We start from the raw sequence: 16,925 nt of genomic DNA on the forward strand, positions 1-16,925 counted from the left end.
TACCATAGTCGTCGTTGAAATCAGGGAAGATGGTGGGAGTGTCACCGAAGATCGCTCCGTCGATGTTGTCATCGGACTTTGCAAATCTTGCTGCGGAGGCTAAGCGGATGATCGATTTAGGCGCCAATTGGCTTCACATGGACATTATGGTAACAACCTTTATTGCTTCTTCTTCTTCGAATCTGTTTTTTTTTTTTTATTTCACTCACTAAATTTACTTACTTGGTGATTGAAAGGTTTCACCTGTGATATGAATATGATAAAGTTCAAGATTGTACCTTTGACATCTGAATCCGAATTGTACAAAGAATTATGATTTGTTATAACAAAAATGGAAAGAAGTTGATTCTCAAATACTCTAGGGTCTGGTGTGTTGAATGTTGTGGAATTCTGATCTGAAACTTGTATCTCTGCTTTTAGTATGAAACAACAACCAAGAAGCTGATTTTTGTTCTTGTTATGGTCCTTATGGACTTACATGCTACATAACCTTTGCTTGTTCCATACTTATTACACTGTTATTTCATTTGCAGGACGGGTAAATTTTACTGCTTTAGCTGTGTTTTGTTTTTTACTCTGTGGATTATGACTTATGAGCATGCAGTCGGTATAATTATGTGTTACTCGGGCAGGCATTTTGTTCCGAATCTAACGATTGGTGCTCCTGTCATCGAGAGTTTGAGGAAGCACACAAAGTAATGCACTACATCCCTTTGATTAATATATCTGACATGTTCATATCCTTGAAAACTTTTATCATTCCTTTTATCACAGTGCATATCTTGATTGCCACTTAATGGTTACGAACCCCATGGATTACGTGGATCAAATGGCTAAAGCTGGGGCGTCTGGTTTCACATTCCACGTTGAGGTGGCCAAAGGTATATATAGATAGCTCTTTCCCCCACACCATCCTCCAATTTTGTCTCATCCTAATGCTCGGTCTTGACTTGTGTTTTGCTTATTTTCAGAGAATTGGCAAGAACTTGTGGAAAAGATTAAGTCTGCTGGGATGAGGCCAGGTGTGGCTCTAAAGCCTGGAACACCTGTTGAACAAGTCTATCCTCTGGTATTGAATTATTAAAATTGTTGTTTGGCCAGAGTGCGATCGGTTTATTATGCGTGCTTGACCTATCTATGACAGGTTGAAGGTACAAATCCGGTTGAAATGGTTCTTGTGATGACTGTGGAGCCTGGATTTGGTGGCCAGAAGTTCATGCCCAACATGATGGACAAGGTTATGTTTCCAACTCTGGAAATCGAAATCCCATCTGCTTATTGAAATCCCCTTGTAACCTCAGTTTTTGATATTCTTGATATAGGTCCGGGCATTGAGGAACAAGTATCCAACACTTGATATTGAGGTAAGGCATCTCAATCCTACTGTTCAGACAGTGTTTGATCTTTCCTTAAACTGAGTTCTATCTCCTGGGTCAGGTGGACGGTGGCTTAGGTCCTTCCACAATCGATGCAGCGGCTGCAGCTGGGGCCAACTGTATCGTCGCAGGAAGTTCGGTGTTTGGAGCTCCTGAGCCTGGGGATGTCATATCCTTTTTGCGGGCCAGTGTTAAGAAGGCGCAGCCCTCCACTTAAGGGAGTGGGAGTGGGAGTACCCCAAGCAATAACTGTAAGAGCCAAGGCCTTTATAGCTAATACTTTTTTATAATTCTTTGAAATGGAATAAATCTTTAATCTGTCTCAGAGCTTTTGCCCTAGCGATGAACTTTCTCAAGAAAATCACCGCAGATAGAAACTTTTGATATGTAGCAGTTACATTTTTGTCTATCAGACTTAATTAGATAATCCAGATATTCAATAGACGATTTGATTAAGCGTCAGCTTAAATTTCAAGAGCATTGAGCAATTTAATCTGAAACAAAAATTCTCTTTATGAACCACTAGAAATATCAATATCACGTTTTTATTGATCAAAAATTCATAACAGAAACGATCAAAGCCAACCGAAGAATCAAAAATGATCGAACCAAACCTTCTTAACAGAAGTAACCAGAACCAATCTCGTTTCAACTCACAAAACTACCAGAGGACCTAACCTAATTCGATTTTCTCGAAGGATCGAAGATTTGACCAAGGAACAAAATGGTTCCGGTTTTGTCTTCTCTAATCAAGAAAAGAAATGGATGATCTGCCACAAAATCTATCCTCTTCTCCATATGAAAACCAGTGCTTGTTTCCATCATTCCAAAAGTAACAGCCGCAGCTTCAGCGCCTTCTTCATCGATCTTGACACAAGCTTTATGGTACAACGACAATGAATCAAGTTCAGGAAAATCCAAAGTGGAAAACATGAAAGAGATGTTAAACTTTGGAATTCTGAAATCAGCCACTTCAACTCGGTATCTCGGAATGTGACTATCTACAAATCCAGGAGTAGATACCATTTCCTTCAAAAGACTATCCAATCCATCATTCTTGTCGGGAAGATAGAAATACATTGAGAATTTTCGTTTGGTATCATCATGGCCTTGTTGGTATGGTAGTCCAAGGACCTTGAAACCATCGTAAGCCTTGATATATTGACTTTTATAGCTTCTCATGAAAGGCACATGTACTTGTTTGCCATCGAGTAGATGAAACTTGTTGATTTTGGTTAAAGACTTGTCAAATTTGTTTTCCCATGCTCCTTTGAAGTACAATGCGTTTCCATAAACCTGAACGGTTTCGCTTTTAACGGATCCAGGAGGAAGAAGGTCTCTGATGAGACCATTGGTGTGATCGGAAGCCCATTTATTCAGCTCACGACGCACTTGTTCAGCCTCCATTAAAACAAAACAAAACAAAAAAACATGTCAGAGAGGATTATTATAAAACTGAAAGCTTATGTTTAACAAAAATCTCAAAACCCTAAAATATTCTTAAAACATTATAAGAATATTAACCAAATAAAACAATAGATATACTATTTGGTTAAATTAGAAGATTAGAAGATTAAGGAACAGGGAAAAATTACCTTGAATCGGAAATCAACTTGAGCAAAAGTAGCTTTGAAAAATTTCTCCAAGAGATCCTTCAAAGAGGAATCAAAGGGGAGTGATTGCTCGACCCAAATTCCGTTTATCGCTGAGATTTTGGGGCCGCCCTTGGTGCTACCGTCAGCGAAGACGAGGGTAGCGATCTCGCTGAAGACAGCGTTACGCTCGTCAGAACCAGGAGTCGTCATGGTGACCACGGTGTTGATTGATGCGGGAGAGAAGACGAAGTTAGAGTTTCTATCTAGGGCAGAGATTACTTTCCCCGCAAGGAACATAGCAGCCTCGTTTTGCTTCTTCATCGCTTCTACCATATCCTTCTCTGAGAGAGAGGGACTTGCCATTACATGTGATTTGCTAAGTTTTTGCTTTTTCTTCTTTTCTGAATTTATCTTTGAGGGAGAGGTACCTGCGGTTTCTGATGATGTGCTAAGCTTTTGTTTTCTCTTTTTTGGATCCATCTTTTAATGTTTTTTTTCTTTGTAAGCCTACATACATGTTATATAGTTTTTTTTTTTGTAAAGTCGGTTTAAGAAGAAATTTATGTATTAATGTGTTCAAAGGAAAATCATGCATTAATACTAGGGGAAAATCCGGGCTACGCCCGGGTATATGTTAGTTAGACGATCTACGTGAATGAGTGTAATTCAATCTATAATTACATATACATAGGAATAGTTTATCATCTAGGAAGTGGCCAAATTATATTTTCAGAACTTTGTGATAACTTTGTCATGGGGAACTTAAATTGTTCATCATTGGAATCTAGAAATTAAAAGCATAATTAGAGAAACTTTGCTGATAATTAAATCAAATGAATACAAATTGGTAACTTGGACTAAGAGAATACAAAATTAATCTATACTACACAAAGCGAATCTTCTAAAGGAGTGTTGTCAAGATGTTAGGAAGTGGTGAAAGTTGGATAGTCACGTCAATTAGAAAATAGAGAGTTTAAAACAATCAAAAGATCTTCAGAATAACCTTAACCACTGTACTGTGTGATGAGTAACCAAACAATCAGAAGATCAAAAGTACTCACTTTGATCCTAACATACTTGGGCTTTCTTTCTCAAACAATCCAACTTCAGTAAAGCTAAAAATTAGTACTTTATTTTCCCCCACAACTACAATTTCTTAAACTGCATTTCTTTCATAATATAATGTGTAATTTCCCCAAAAGAAAAGAAAAGTCTATGCGATGACAGCATAGTGCAACCATATATATGTTTTTAGTCAACTATGTTTTTCCCATTGACCTTTACAATTGCAACTTTAATCTCAAATTTATACATGTAAAATGTATGAAAGTGAAAATTCCATAGAGAAGCAGCAGACTGCAGATGTCGACACGGACGAGGAAGAAGCAAGGAAAGTTTCGCTGCTTGTGATTTCTATCAAAAGGAAACCTAAATATATATGAAGAAGCTATGAATCCTGTTGCAGAAAATAATTATTGCCTTTGACGGTTTAGATTCTTTGGAAGAGGATATTATGGAGGTAGAATAGATCAAGGGAAGACGATCCGCTCAGTTTTAAGATGGCAAACAGAGGAAACAATGGCTAGACACGTGACATTTAATAATTGGATATAAGAAACTTGTTTGGATTACGTGGATGAGACACTGAAGTTGTAAAATTTTCATTTATGCTCGTAGGTTGATGCAAAGGGCGTAATAGAGTGAGCTGATGTGGCAATTTTAGAGAGCTTTTGAAAATAGCTGATGTGGACACATTGAGAGGCTTCAATCCAGACTACGCCCGGTATATATTTGATAATTAAACTAATTTATTTTTTTCGTTTTTATAGAATACATACCAAATAATCATGTGATGTAGTATCTTTTATTTTTAAAAAAATATTATGGCAAAATTAATGGTTCAGTTTTATCTATATTTAAACTGAATTCTTTGTAATATATATTTACAATGTAAAAGTATATTGTATTCGAGTAGATGAAACTTGTTGATTTTGGTTAAACCATCGTAAGCCTTGATATATTGACTTTTATAGCTTCTCATGAAAGGCACATGTACTTGTTTGCCATCGAGTAGATGAAACTTGTTGATTTTGGTTAAAGACTTGTCAAATTTGTTTTCCCATGCTCCTTTGAAGTACAATGCGTTTCCATAAACCTGAACGGTTTCGCTTTTAACGGATCCAGGAGGAAGAAGGTCTCTGATGAGACCATTGGTGTGATCGGAAGCCCATTTATTCAGCTCACGACGCACTTGTTCAGCCTCCATTAAAACAAAACAAAACAAAAAAACATGTCAGAGAGGATTATTATAAAACTGAAAGCTTATGTTTAACAAAAATCTCAAAACCCTAAAATATTCTTAAAAAATTATAAGAATATTAACCAAATAAAACAATAGATATACTATTTGGTTAAATTAGAAGATTAGAAGATTAAGGAACAGGGAAAAATTACCTTGAATCGGAAATCAACTTGAGCAAAAGTAGCTTTGAAAAATTTCTCCAAGAGATCCTTCAAAGAGGAATCAAAGGGGAGTGATTGCTCGACCCAAATTCCGTTTATCGCTGAGATTTTGGGGCCGCCCTTGGTGCTACCGTCAGCGAAGACGAGGGTAGCGATCTCGCTGAAGACAGCGTTACGCTCGTCGGAGCCAGGAGTCATCATGGTGACCACGGTGTTGATTGATGCGGGAGAGAAGACGAAGTTAGAGTTTCTACCTAGGGCAGAGATTACTTTCCCTGCAAGGAACATAGCAGCCTCGTTTTGCTTCTTCATCGCTTCTTGCATATCCTTCTCAGAGAGAGAAGAGGGACTTGCCATTACTTGTGATTTGCTAAGTTTTTGCTTTTTCTTCTGTTCTGGATTCACCTCTGATGGTGTGCTAAGCTTTTGTTTTTTTTTTGTATCCATCTTTTAATGTTGATTAGGTTTTTTTTTTTGCGTAGAGTCGGTTTAAGTAAAAAACGGAATACAAATCTTTTGATACGGCATATGCTTTTTTGATTTTTCGGATTTTCTATACAAAATCTACTTGTGATCGATAATATTTTTATCTTTTTCATTAAATCATTTTTATACTAATAAACTCCATAAATTCGGCGAAAAACTATACAAATATCTCCGGTATGCAGTGCAGTGTCCCACCATAGAAACAACAAAGCGTGTCTCTCGTTTGCAAACAAACAACACAAAGCGTCTTAAAAATTAAAATAAACCACATGAGTAACCAAAAATTAACCCGGTTTAATTATAGAATTCACGGTCGGTTTAAGGTCGATTTTGTCTCCTCTACTAAACCCTAAACCAAAGGTTTGATTATTTTCATTTCGTTTTCTCGAAATCGCATTTGCATCTTCTTCAACACAATCTGAGCTCGTTTATCACCAACACCACCGTCGTTCCTCTCCGGTAAGTTATTTAGGGTTGATTTTGTTCCATGGCCATTGGGAATATCAGATTTGAGCATTCATACTCTGTTTTAATCTTCACAGTACCGGTTGATTAAGTTCTGTTTGTGATTTCATCAATTTTGGAATCTGGGATTTATCTTCTCCAATTCGAGCTTCTGGGATCATTGGGTTAATGGAATTTTTGAATATTATGTGACTTTGTTATGCTCAAGTCTCTTGTATTTCGTATTTTCTCTTAGGTGCTGTTCGTTACTTCATTCAGATGATCCATCTGAATGGAGATGAGTTATGATGTTCGTTTATAACAATTTTACAGAGCAGTGAGATGAACCAGTTGGATGATTTTTATTAAACTCATCCAAAAAATGATCATTTTCCGACTGAGTCTGATTGGAGCAGTTGACTGGAGCTGATTCAGTCTAAAATATAAAATGACCTAAATACCCCTATCTAAGTTGGAGAATTACACCAAAAAACCTAAACCTACTTCTCATCATTCTAACCACGACAAAGACTCAAGAGAGCCATCCTTCGACAAAGTGAGAAGAGAAACGAGATCTTCGTCGGATCTCTTCGCAGCTGGATCTCTCCGCCGGATCTCTCGCCGGAATCCACTCCTCTTTGATCTTCTCACTCCACTCCACTCGTCTTTGATCTCTCCGCCGGCTGTCTTCTTCTCTCTCGTGCGTGGGTTTGAATTAGCTGCGACCATTGTTTGAGAGGTAAGACTCATGGGTTTGATTATTGGATTTGATTTCTCCTTTAGTCATTGAAATCTCGAAGTGGGTTTCAGGTGTTACGGATTGAAATCGCTGCAACCACTGTTTGAGAGGTATGATATATCTCTAATTCATGATTTTGTATTGAGTTTATGTGTACCAATGGAGACGAGTGTTGTGGCTTTGTTTGATTTCGTGTTTCTAATGCTTATAGGCTATGTGAATCTGGTGAGTTTTTGTTTCAGTGATTAGCTATTTCTTCTTCTCTTGTAACTCTTTTCTATAGAACCTCCGAGAAAGTAGAATTTGATACAGATGTTAATTGGTTTGAAACCTCCAATGCATTGTAATTGTTTAGATTTATGTGGATTGGATGTGTGTGGAGATTATACTGTTGGTGGATTGTAGAATTCAATGCATTGTATGTAACTGTTTATAAGATGATGTGTTGTTTAGATTTATGTGGATGTTTGTTACCAATGTTAAGGTGGATCTTTGTGAAGATAGCTTGAAACGTTTCATGCTTGATGGATTGTTTTGGATTCTGTAGTGCGTTTACAGAGATGAAATGTTGTCAAGCTTGGCTGCATCTGTCTTTGGATTGTAGAATTCGTTAGGGAAATGAATCTAGTGAGTTTTTGTTTGCTGCTTTATCTATCAGAATTTGTGTGTTGTATTGTTTGGATTACTTTTGTGTACACGACTGAAGTTGTATACATTTGTGTTTAGTGTTTTGAATGTCTGTCCATCATGGGAATTTCTTCATAATTTTGTAACTTCACATCAATGGCTGCCTCAAGCTAATAAGACCCGTTTCATTAATTGCAAGGACTAAATGTCTGTCATTTGTTAATGAGAATTAGTTTTGTGTTATTGATTTGCTTTTGATTAAGACTGATTTAAAACTAGTTTTGTTAACTGGTTTTGCTTCTTTTTATTCCTTCAGGGACAACTCAAAAACAATGTCAACTATCGAGGGTAGTGATGTGAGTATCTTCCCCTTTAAACTCATATTTTACTTAATGCTTTTTTGTAATTTAGATTGATTTTTTACGAAATCATATATTTCTATCTTAAACTAAGAATCTTGCATGGAGTGATGAGCAAACTCGTTTCTATCTTCAACTAAGACTTGATGAGAAGCTTAAAGGAAATATAAGAAAAGATAAAGTTGAATTGATGTCAACTTTAAGAAACGTATTTGGGAATGTAATTATAGTCAATTTCTGCTGGAAGCAAACAAATGGGCAGAGTTTAGGAACAGTGTATCTGATTTCTTTGTAGATGAGTTTTTTTTTTTCTCTCCAGTGATTCTGATTTCCATGTCTTGCATCTCTTGAATGATACTGTTTATTTATAGCTTGGCTTGAGGAAAGACCATTCTTGATATAAATTTGAACACGTTGCTTTGGATCTTATTGTTGTTCTTGGCTTGAGAAAAGACCATTCTTGATATAAATGTGACAAAGGCTTTGTTTTTGTTGCAGAATTTGAGCACGTTGACAAAGGAGACGATCAAAATTGAGAGGCTCTAATGGTAGGCTTGCTCAAAACTTGCTCTATATTGCAATCAGAATCAGAAATTATAAGACTGTGTATTGTTTTTATGATTTTTGGAGTTTATGTTTGGTTGGTTCTTATAAAAAATTTAATTTAATGAAAATGGAATTTTATAAATTTTTAAATATAATAATTTGACATTTGTTTGGTTGTAAAATATATTTGATCAATAATTAAAATTAAAATGATTAAGATTGAGAATTAAAATATAATTAGATGAAAACAGGGGTATTTTAGTCACTTTTATTAAGATGAGGATGTGGATGAATTACCAAATAATCAAACAAACAAAGGTTCATTTAAATGCATCATTAAGATGAACTACCCAAATGATCAAACAAACATCATTCAGATGCTTCATCCAAATGGATCATTTGGATAGATCATTTGGATGCAAATGCCAAATGATGAAACAAACAAGGCCATAGTCCAAACTCCAAAGTCCAAATGATAGATGTGTCACGACTTTGTTTTTCTTACCTTTGGATCTTCATAGCTGTAACAAAATCATATGCTTGCATTGTGGTCAGCTCTAGGATCAAAACCAATAGAATCTGGATAATTTTATCAGTTTTGAAATTGGTAGATTCTTCTATGGATACAGATGTATACAAGCATTTACCATGAGTCTATTCTTCCTTAAAGCTTTGCTTTTTGGAGTAATCCAAGTGAAAGTTTGTGTTTTGTCCTTTAACTGTTAAACCACTTACAAATGGTTCTTACTTAGACTAACAATGAATAATTTGTTTTCTTTCTCAAATTTAGGTTGTTATATCATTTTTTCTTATATAGATTTATTGCTCTCTGTTCTTTGTTAATCTTGTTTCTGAACTTAATCTGTATAATTCATAAGCCTTTTGTTCATAGATTACTTATCCTCTTTAATGACTTTTATTTCTTCAGATATCGGGGCGGAAGTCTTGTCCCAAAATGTCTATCAGGAGGCCTCAAATCCCTCGGCTTCTTCTCCAAAACGTCTCTTGCATGAGAAACGCGCAGCAGATTCTAAGACACGTGAATGTATCTCTTCATGACGGTGGTGCACTTGTCTTAACTGGAACAAATGGATCCGGTAAATCGACATTCTTGAGAATGTTAGCTGGATTCTCAAAACCCTCTGCAGGAGAAATCCTTTGGAACGGTCACGACATCACACAATCAGGAATTTTCCAACAATACAAACTCCAACTCAACTGGATCTCTTTAAAAGACGCCATCAAAGAGAGATTCACAGTACTCGACAATGTCCAATGGTTTGAGCTTCTCGAGAATAAAATCGGCAAAGCTCAACCCACATTGGAGCTAATGGGTTTAGGGAGACTGGTGAAAGAGAAATCGAGAATGTTGTCCATGGGTCAGAGGAAAAGGTTGCAACTTGCAAGGCTCCTCGCTATCGACAGACCGATATGGCTATTGGATGAACCATCTGTTGCTTTGGATGATGAAGGAGTTAGATTGCTCGAGTATATTATCGCAGAGCATAGGAAAAAAGGAGGGATTGTAATTGTCGCAACTCATCTTCCTATCGAGATTGAAGATGCTATGATCTTGAGGCTTCCTCCTAGATTTCCAAGGAAAATGACTTTGATTGATATGCTTGATCGTGCAGACATTTCTTAGTAGAGAAATCAAAGAGATTTTATATTTAAGAGAGTTTTATCTCGTGTAATGGAATGTTAGTTTCTCAAGCAAATTTGGTTAGTGGAGTTTAGTAAATCCAAAGTCCAAATTTAATGGAATGGATTAATTAGGAAATTTCACAAACTTAACCTAAAATTGAAATAACTTAACTATAATTTTTGGAAAGACAAATTAATCTTTTGCTTTTGGTCATCAGACAAAAGAATCCATGCTCTGAAAAAGTAATACACATTCTAATCTTGAAATTGCCACAGATTAAAGAACCAATAATAAAACTTTTATGAAAAGAAGGAAACAACGAATAGCGGTCGCTCTTTAGGATTTGGCACGAGTCAAACGTATACGTTTGTACATTGACCTATTGTTCTTATTACTATGTCGTGTCGTGTCTGTTCTTAAACCCCATCCATCGATAACTGAAACTAAGCATGAGCTGTTTTTTCTTTTATTGACTAAAATACCCTCAAGTCATTTTCGTTCTTCAGTTCTTCTTCTTCTTTTGATTAAAGACCCCATGAGAAGTTTAAATTCTCACTGACCCATTTGTTTTCTTGCAATCTTTTGTAGAACCCTGAACCAAAGTTTGCATCTTTCTCTTTAAATTTTGTGTCTTTCTTTAATTCTTTGGAGGGGTTTTTCAAAAGAAAGAATCTTGAAAAAATGGGTATGGGCACAAGCACTTTCGTTATCAGATGGGTCAATCTTCTTACAATGGTTAGCTTAAACCTCTTCTTCTTTACTTAGTTTCTAATTCTGAGAACCGCATTTGATCGTCCTTTGATTCCTCTTTAATGGATTAGAATCTGGGTTTCCGTACAACTTAGATTATGGTTCTGTCTTATGAAGGTTCTTAGTGAAATTCCACTGCTTTAGGTTTAATAATGTGCAAGTTTCTACCTTTCAATGTTGATTGTTTCTGCAACTTTATAGTAATGTCTATGCACTTTTGGTGAAGCTATTGGCTGTGGCAGTGATAATATTTGGGGTGTGGATGAGTACACACAATGATGGTTGCAGAAGGTCACTTACATTTCCAGTCATAGCTCTTGGTGGTTTCATCTTCTTGATGTGAGTTTCTTACACTACTTTCACTATTGGCATTACACAACAATGGTTCTTCCTTATGTTTGTTTGTTTGTTTTTTTTTTTTTTTTGTGTTTGCTTTATTGTTCATGAAATGTCTATGATCTGATGTTTGTCAGATCCATAATCGGATTTCTTGGCGCGTGCAAGAGAAGTGTGGCGCTTCTTTGGATTGTATCCTTTACTTTTCATGTTCTGTTTTCTGTTTCTATTGTTGGAAAATTTTGGATTTGAATCTTCCTTGACATGATTGATTCTCCTTTGAAGTATCTTGCTGTCCTCCTGATCGTTTTGATCGCGATTCTTGTCTTTACCGTACTAGCGTAAGCCTCATTTTTCTAGTGGTTAATCATGAAAACTCAGCTGTTGAATCATTAAAGACCTCATTTGTTGCTCTCTTTTTCGGGGTTTTACAGGTTCATTGTAACAAACAATGGTTCTGGCCATACTAACCCTGGTTTAAGGTAACTGTAACTTATATCTCGTCGGTTACATACTTCAATGTATAAATTGGAAAATTCTTGAAACTTTCTACCTCAAACTAGGTACAAAGAGTATAAGCTGAATGATTACAGCTCATGGTTTCTAAAACAGGTATTATAATTTACCGTGGCGCGGATATAGAATTGTAAAGAACTTTGCTTTCATTTTCTCTTTTTCTAATTCTCGTTGATGTTTCAGCTCAACAACACCAGTAACTGGATAAGACTAAAGAGTTGTCTTGTTAAATCCGAGCAATGTAGGAAGCTTTCCAAGAAATACAAGGTCTACTATCTTTCCACCAAGAAAATGCCTTATATTACCGAATATTCGACACTGATTATCTTTGAAATGTTCTTGATTTTTACTAATGATTTCAGACCATCAAACAATTAAAATCCGCAGAATTAACCCCGATAGAAGCTGGATGTTGTCGACCACCATCTGAGTATATATATGCCTCTTCTTTCTTGTTTATTTGTTGATTTACCGCAAAATCTTTAACTGTCTCAATTTTGTTTCGATGCGAAGGTGTGGTTATCCTGCGGTGAATGCTTCTTACTATGACTTGAGCTTTCATTCGATAAGTTCTAACAAAGATTGTAAGCTCTACAAGAATTTGAGGACCATCAAGTGCTACAATTGTGATTCTTGCAAGTAGAGCCATCAACTTCCCCCTTAAAGCTCTTTTGCTACAATGGTCTCATTCATTTTCAGATATAAACTAATTATTCTGTTCGTTTGATTAATAACCGCAGAGCTGGAGTAGCTCAGTACATGAAAACCGAGTGGCGACTTGTTGCGATCTTCAATGTGGTTCTGTTTGTTGTCTTGGTAAGCTATCTTTAATCCCAACTACAAGTCTACAACAATTATAAAACAAGTTTTTTTCGACTTAACTGATCTTGAATTGTTCTTGTGAGAAATGATTTGGTTGTTTTCTTTGTTGAAACACACAACAGTCGATGGTTTACTTTGTTGGATGCTGCGCGAGAAGAAATGCCGCTAGTTACCGATCCAAAGCTTAGAAATCGAAGCCCGGTTTAAAGATTCTTCAAGTTTCAGAGATATCCCACGCTGCGTTGGTGAATGCTTCCAAGAGAGACACAAGAGCAACAACTTCATTCTTTTTACTGTGTAATCAGTGTGTTTTTTGAAACAGAAGAAATTAAAACAGGAAAAAATTTGATTGGATTTACAAAAACTCAGCTTTTTGTTTGAGTATTATGGAAGTCAATTTATAAATAAATAAAAAACAGATTTGATGAGATAATGCATAATGTAAAAAAATCTCTTTTGATTTGCTTTTTAAGGATTTTATCGGTTCAATGGCATAAATCTATTTCTTATGCAAATCAGACCGGATATCAAAAGCTAAACCATCAAAATCCGGTCTTTTATCTTTAACAATCAGAAAATGAGATATCCGGTTCAAATAGTACATGGACAATTGTAGTTAAATTTCGGTTTAACCATACCGAGTTTTGTTGAAAATCAGACCGGATATATCAGTGAAGCGCTTTCAATTACTGGATTACTCTGCCTTAAACCCTAAAAACCTCGAGACAAAAAAAAAAATTTCGTCTGAAAAAAAAGTCACCGGAAAATGTACTCGTTAATTCTCCGGGAACGATCTGGATCCTTCACAGGGTCCTTATGGAGCCAAATCTTCTCTCGGAACATGGGTGGTGGTCCGAGAACTTTCCCTGGAGGGCTGAACAAGTGGCAATGGAAACGTATGCACGAGAAGAAAGCTAGAGAGAAAGAGAACAAGCTCTTGGATCAAGAGAAACAGCTTTACGAAGCTCGAATTAGGACCGAGATCCGAGCTAAAATGTGGGGAAATCCAGATTCCGGCGAGAAAACGGCGAAATCGAAGCAGAGTCACGGACCAATGAGCCCGAAAGAACATATCAAAACTTTGGCTGATCGGTTTATGAAAGCTGGAGCAGAGGATTTGTGGAACGAGAACGATGGGCCGGTGAAGGAATCAGATGATGGGTCGGGATTAACTCGTAGGGATAATGGACGGTCAGGTTCGAATTCGATTGTTTCTTCTTCTAATTCGTCTATTGATGTGAGGAAGTTAGTTAGTGGGACATGTTATTCAATGGGTAATAGTCGGGTTTTCGATCGTAGTAGGAGAGGTTTTTCGAGTATGAGTAGAGGTAGATTTAAGAGAAATGAGAGTTCTTGTGATGAAGGAGATGACTTTGATGCTAAAAAGTTAGATACTTTGAGTCCTTTTTCTCTTAAATTTGCGGGTACCAAGGAGAAAGTGAAGAGCTCGAGGAGTGTTGACGGAGTTATAAGGAACAAAGGTTTGTTTGGTCGGAGGAAGTTTAGGAAGAATGATAGTTCAACTGAAGAGGATTCCGAGGAAGAAGGCGAAGAGGGAAAGATGATAGGTTGGATGGATTTGAGGAAGACAGGAAGCAGTGCGTCGTTAGGAAACCACGATATCAAACTGACGAAAAGAGTGAATCGTAATGTCACGGACGAAGAGCTATATCCTCCGTTAGATATTAATACAGTCAGAGAAGATCTCAGTAAAAGAAAATCTGTGGATAATGTAATAAAGGAGAACCGAGAGCCTCATGACTCGTTTTACAGTAGGAAAAGGTATATTAAACCCGTTGTCTATTAAGGCTTTTGATTTGTCAAGTCTGGATTTTGATGAGCTTTTACTCCTGCTGTATATGTTTGCAGATTTGATGAGTCTAGTATATCTCCTTTGACTCTCAAGGCACTTTCCGCGTCTGGCATTGTTAATATGACTAGAGTACAAGATGCCACTCTCTCTGAGTGCCTCGATGGTATGGATCCTTCTAGTTCGTTTCTTATCCCGGTTCTTTTCTGATTGCTCTGCTTTGGTTTTAATTTCTTCTTTTGTATCAAGGAATTGGCATTTGACAAAGGATTATCCTTTATGTAAAGCAGGTAAAGATGCGTTAGTCAAAGCCAAAACCGGGACGGGGAAAAGCATGGCCTTTTTGGTATTTTACAATCCCTTACCCCAATATCACTGGCCCTAGCTTTTGTTGTTTCTTTAGATAACGCTGTTAAAATTGAAAAACAGCTTCCTGCAATTGAAACAGTTCTGAAAGCTATGAACAACGGTAACAGTGTTCACAAAGTTCCTCCAATATTTGCTCTTATCCTCTGTCCCACAAGAGAACTTGCGAGTCAGATTTCTGCAGAGGGCATGGCTCTGCTCAAATACCACGACGGTATCGGTGTTCAGACTTTAATTGGAGGTACCCGCTTCAAACTTGATCAGCAACGCCTAGAATCCGAGCCATGCCAGGTTTGATCAACTATGATTCTTTGATTTACGGGAATTGTTTATATATCTAGTTGTTGTGGTAAATCTTCTTTTCTTTCCGCACTTTGTTGCAGATACTAATTGCAACTCCAGGAAGACTCTTGGATCATATAGAGAATAAGTCTGGCTTAACATCACGTTTGATGGCGCTTAAATTGTTTATAGTTGATGAGGCTGATCTTTTGCTAGACCTAGGATTCAGGAGAGATGTCGAAAAAATCATAGATTGTTTGCCTCGTCAAAGACAATCTCTTCTCTTTTCTGCAACCATCCCAAAAGAGGTACAATTGCTATATAACTAACTTTATTCTTCTTACCTTTTATGAAAAAATCCAATGCGAAAACACAGCTTAAAGTTGGGTTAATTCAGGTCCGTCGAGTCTCGCAGCTTGTTTTGAAAAGGGATCACTCTTATATCGACACAATCGGTCTTGGTTGTGTAGAGACTCATGATAAGGTAAACACTTAAGCTCTTCTTTTTGTCTCAAAAGCTTGCTACTTGAATCTGGTGAGTGAATTTCTTGCTTTGGTTTCAGGTGAAGCAATCTTGTATTGTTGCTCCTCACGATTCTCATTTCCACTTAGTACCTCATCTACTAAAAGAGCACATCAGCAACACGCTTGATTATAAGGTAAAATAAACCTTGTGAATATAAGCGTTTTTTCTCTTACCTTTATTATTCTCATAACTATCCAATTTCAGATAATAGTCTTCTGCTCAACTGGTATGGTAACATCACTGATGTATACTCTGCTCCGGGAAATGAAATTGAACGTTAGGGAGATTCATGCTAGAAAACCTCAGCTCCATAGAACACGTGTATCAGACGAGTTTAAGGAATCGAAAAGACTGATTCTTGTCACATCTGATGTATCTGCTCGTGGAATGAACTATCCAGATGTTACTTTGGTTATACAGGTAAAGAACAAAAGCAAACATTTTTCATGTCAAGAACAACCTTATATGGATATTTGACGGATTGGACTTGGTATGATGTTGTTGATAGGTGGGTATACCAAGTGATAGAGAACAATATATACATCGTCTTGGTAGAACCGGAAGAGAAGGCAAAGGAGGAGAAGGATTGCCCATGGGAGAGATATTTTCTTGATGAGCTTAAAGATTTGCCTCTTGAACCAATTCCAGTTCCAGATCTTGATTCAAGAGTTAATCTTCAGGTTTGTTTGAATTTAGTGTTTATACTCCTAACTGGAGTTTTATTGCCAAGCGACATTGAGGACAATTGTTTTGTGACCAGGTTGATCAGTCAATGGCTAAGATTGATACAAGTATTAAAGAAGCAGCGTACCATGCTTGGCTCGGTTATTACAACTCGGTTCGAGAAACAGGTAGAGACAAAACCACGTTGGCCGAGTTAGCCAACCGGTTTTGCCATTCTATCGGTTTAGAGAAACCTCCTGCTTTGTTTCGAAGAACCGCGGTTAAGATGGGTCTCAAAGGTATTTCTGGTATTCCAATCCGAAAATAAACCGACCCGGGTTGGTAATTAGATGTGTATCCTCGTGAAGAGAAATGTATCAACATTTATGGTCAGATTAATTTTGTTATTTAATTATGATATATGATTTACTTTTTAATTACAGGAATTTTTGTTTGTCTAATATTGTAAAGCAAGTCATGTGTTAATACATCCCATATTTGAGAAGTTCGTTTATTATATTATTCGTTACAATTGAGATGTAACTACATAAGTTAGGGTAGATACAAATGATAC

General features: G+C 36.8%; 6 protein-coding genes across 19 annotated transcripts; 4 read left to right on the forward strand and 2 right to left on the reverse strand.

Annotated features, from left to right (window-relative positions):
* Positions 1-29: 29 nt before the first annotated feature.
* LOC9324027 (ribulose-phosphate 3-epimerase, cytoplasmic isoform) lies at positions 30-1,818 on the forward strand. The gene is made up of 8 exons (XM_002886365.2): positions 30-149; positions 534-538; positions 633-695; positions 775-881; positions 972-1,069; positions 1,145-1,237; positions 1,323-1,364; positions 1,438-1,818. The coding sequence occupies exons 1-8, from the start codon at positions 30-32 to the stop codon at positions 1,591-1,593; spliced, it is 684 nt and encodes a 227-aa protein (XP_002886411.1). The 3' UTR covers positions 1,594-1,818.
* Positions 1,819-1,939: 121 nt separating this feature from the next.
* On the reverse strand, positions 1,940-4,379 carry LOC9322478 (serpin-Z2). Its single transcript, XM_021034702.1, has 2 exons — positions 2,972-4,379; positions 1,940-2,777 (listed from the first exon to the last, which is right to left on the reverse strand). Exons 1-2 carry the CDS (start codon positions 3,449-3,451, stop codon positions 2,055-2,057), a joined length of 1,203 nt encoding a protein of 400 aa, XP_020890361.1. The 5' UTR covers positions 3,452-4,379; the 3' UTR covers positions 1,940-2,054.
* Positions 3,976-6,173, reverse strand: LOC110230847 (probable non-inhibitory serpin-Z5). The gene is made up of 3 exons (XM_021035033.1): positions 5,426-6,173; positions 5,028-5,231; positions 3,976-3,987 (listed from the first exon to the last, which is right to left on the reverse strand). The coding sequence occupies exons 1-3, from the start codon at positions 5,879-5,881 to the stop codon at positions 3,976-3,978; spliced, it is 672 nt and encodes a 223-aa protein (XP_020890692.1). The 5' UTR covers positions 5,882-6,173.
* A 123-nt stretch (positions 6,174-6,296) lies between these two features.
* On the forward strand, positions 6,297-10,376 carry LOC9324028 (ABC transporter I family member 1). Of its 14 annotated transcripts, none has more exons than XM_021034705.1 (5): positions 6,435-7,103; positions 7,148-7,213; positions 8,047-8,086; positions 8,588-8,637; positions 9,564-10,376. In XM_021034705.1, exons 4-5 carry the CDS (start codon positions 8,635-8,637, stop codon positions 10,278-10,280), a joined length of 720 nt encoding a protein of 239 aa, XP_020890364.1. In that variant the 5' UTR covers positions 6,435-7,103; positions 7,148-7,213; positions 8,047-8,086; positions 8,588-8,634; the 3' UTR covers positions 10,281-10,376. The 14 variants fall into 14 exon arrangements, 8 of the variants coding, with proteins under 8 accessions (XP_002886412.1, XP_020890368.1, XP_020890367.1 ...); XM_021034704.1 differs by having other exon boundaries at positions 7,165-7,213; XM_021034703.1 differs by having other exon boundaries at positions 7,175-7,213.
* A 254-nt stretch (positions 10,377-10,630) lies between these two features.
* LOC9322479 (tetraspanin-10) lies at positions 10,631-13,137 on the forward strand. Its single transcript, XM_002886367.2, has 11 exons — positions 10,631-11,015; positions 11,257-11,369; positions 11,504-11,558; positions 11,652-11,707; positions 11,801-11,848; positions 11,930-11,978; positions 12,066-12,149; positions 12,245-12,312; positions 12,396-12,521; positions 12,623-12,698; positions 12,827-13,137. Exons 1-11 carry the CDS (start codon positions 10,962-10,964, stop codon positions 12,890-12,892), a joined length of 795 nt encoding a protein of 264 aa, XP_002886413.2. The 5' UTR covers positions 10,631-10,961; the 3' UTR covers positions 12,893-13,137.
* Positions 13,138-13,377: 240 nt separating this feature from the next.
* LOC9322480 (probable DEAD-box ATP-dependent RNA helicase 48) lies at positions 13,378-16,856 on the forward strand. Its single transcript, XM_021034700.1, is given in 11 exon segments — positions 13,378-14,486; positions 14,574-14,680; positions 14,805-14,860; positions 14,944-15,171; positions 15,264-15,470; positions 15,560-15,646; positions 15,726-15,821; positions 15,893-16,108; positions 16,197-16,276; positions 16,278-16,368; positions 16,449-16,856. Coding segments are annotated over 11 exon segments (2,415 nt in total). The 5' UTR covers positions 13,378-13,470; the 3' UTR covers positions 16,680-16,856.
* Positions 16,857-16,925: the final 69 nt, after the last annotated feature.

The sequence above is a fragment of the Arabidopsis lyrata genome, assembly GCF_000004255.2.
Source record: "Arabidopsis lyrata subsp. lyrata unplaced genomic scaffold ARALYscaffold_2, whole genome shotgun sequence".
Taxonomy (NCBI): domain Eukaryota; kingdom Viridiplantae; phylum Streptophyta; class Magnoliopsida; order Brassicales; family Brassicaceae; genus Arabidopsis; species Arabidopsis lyrata.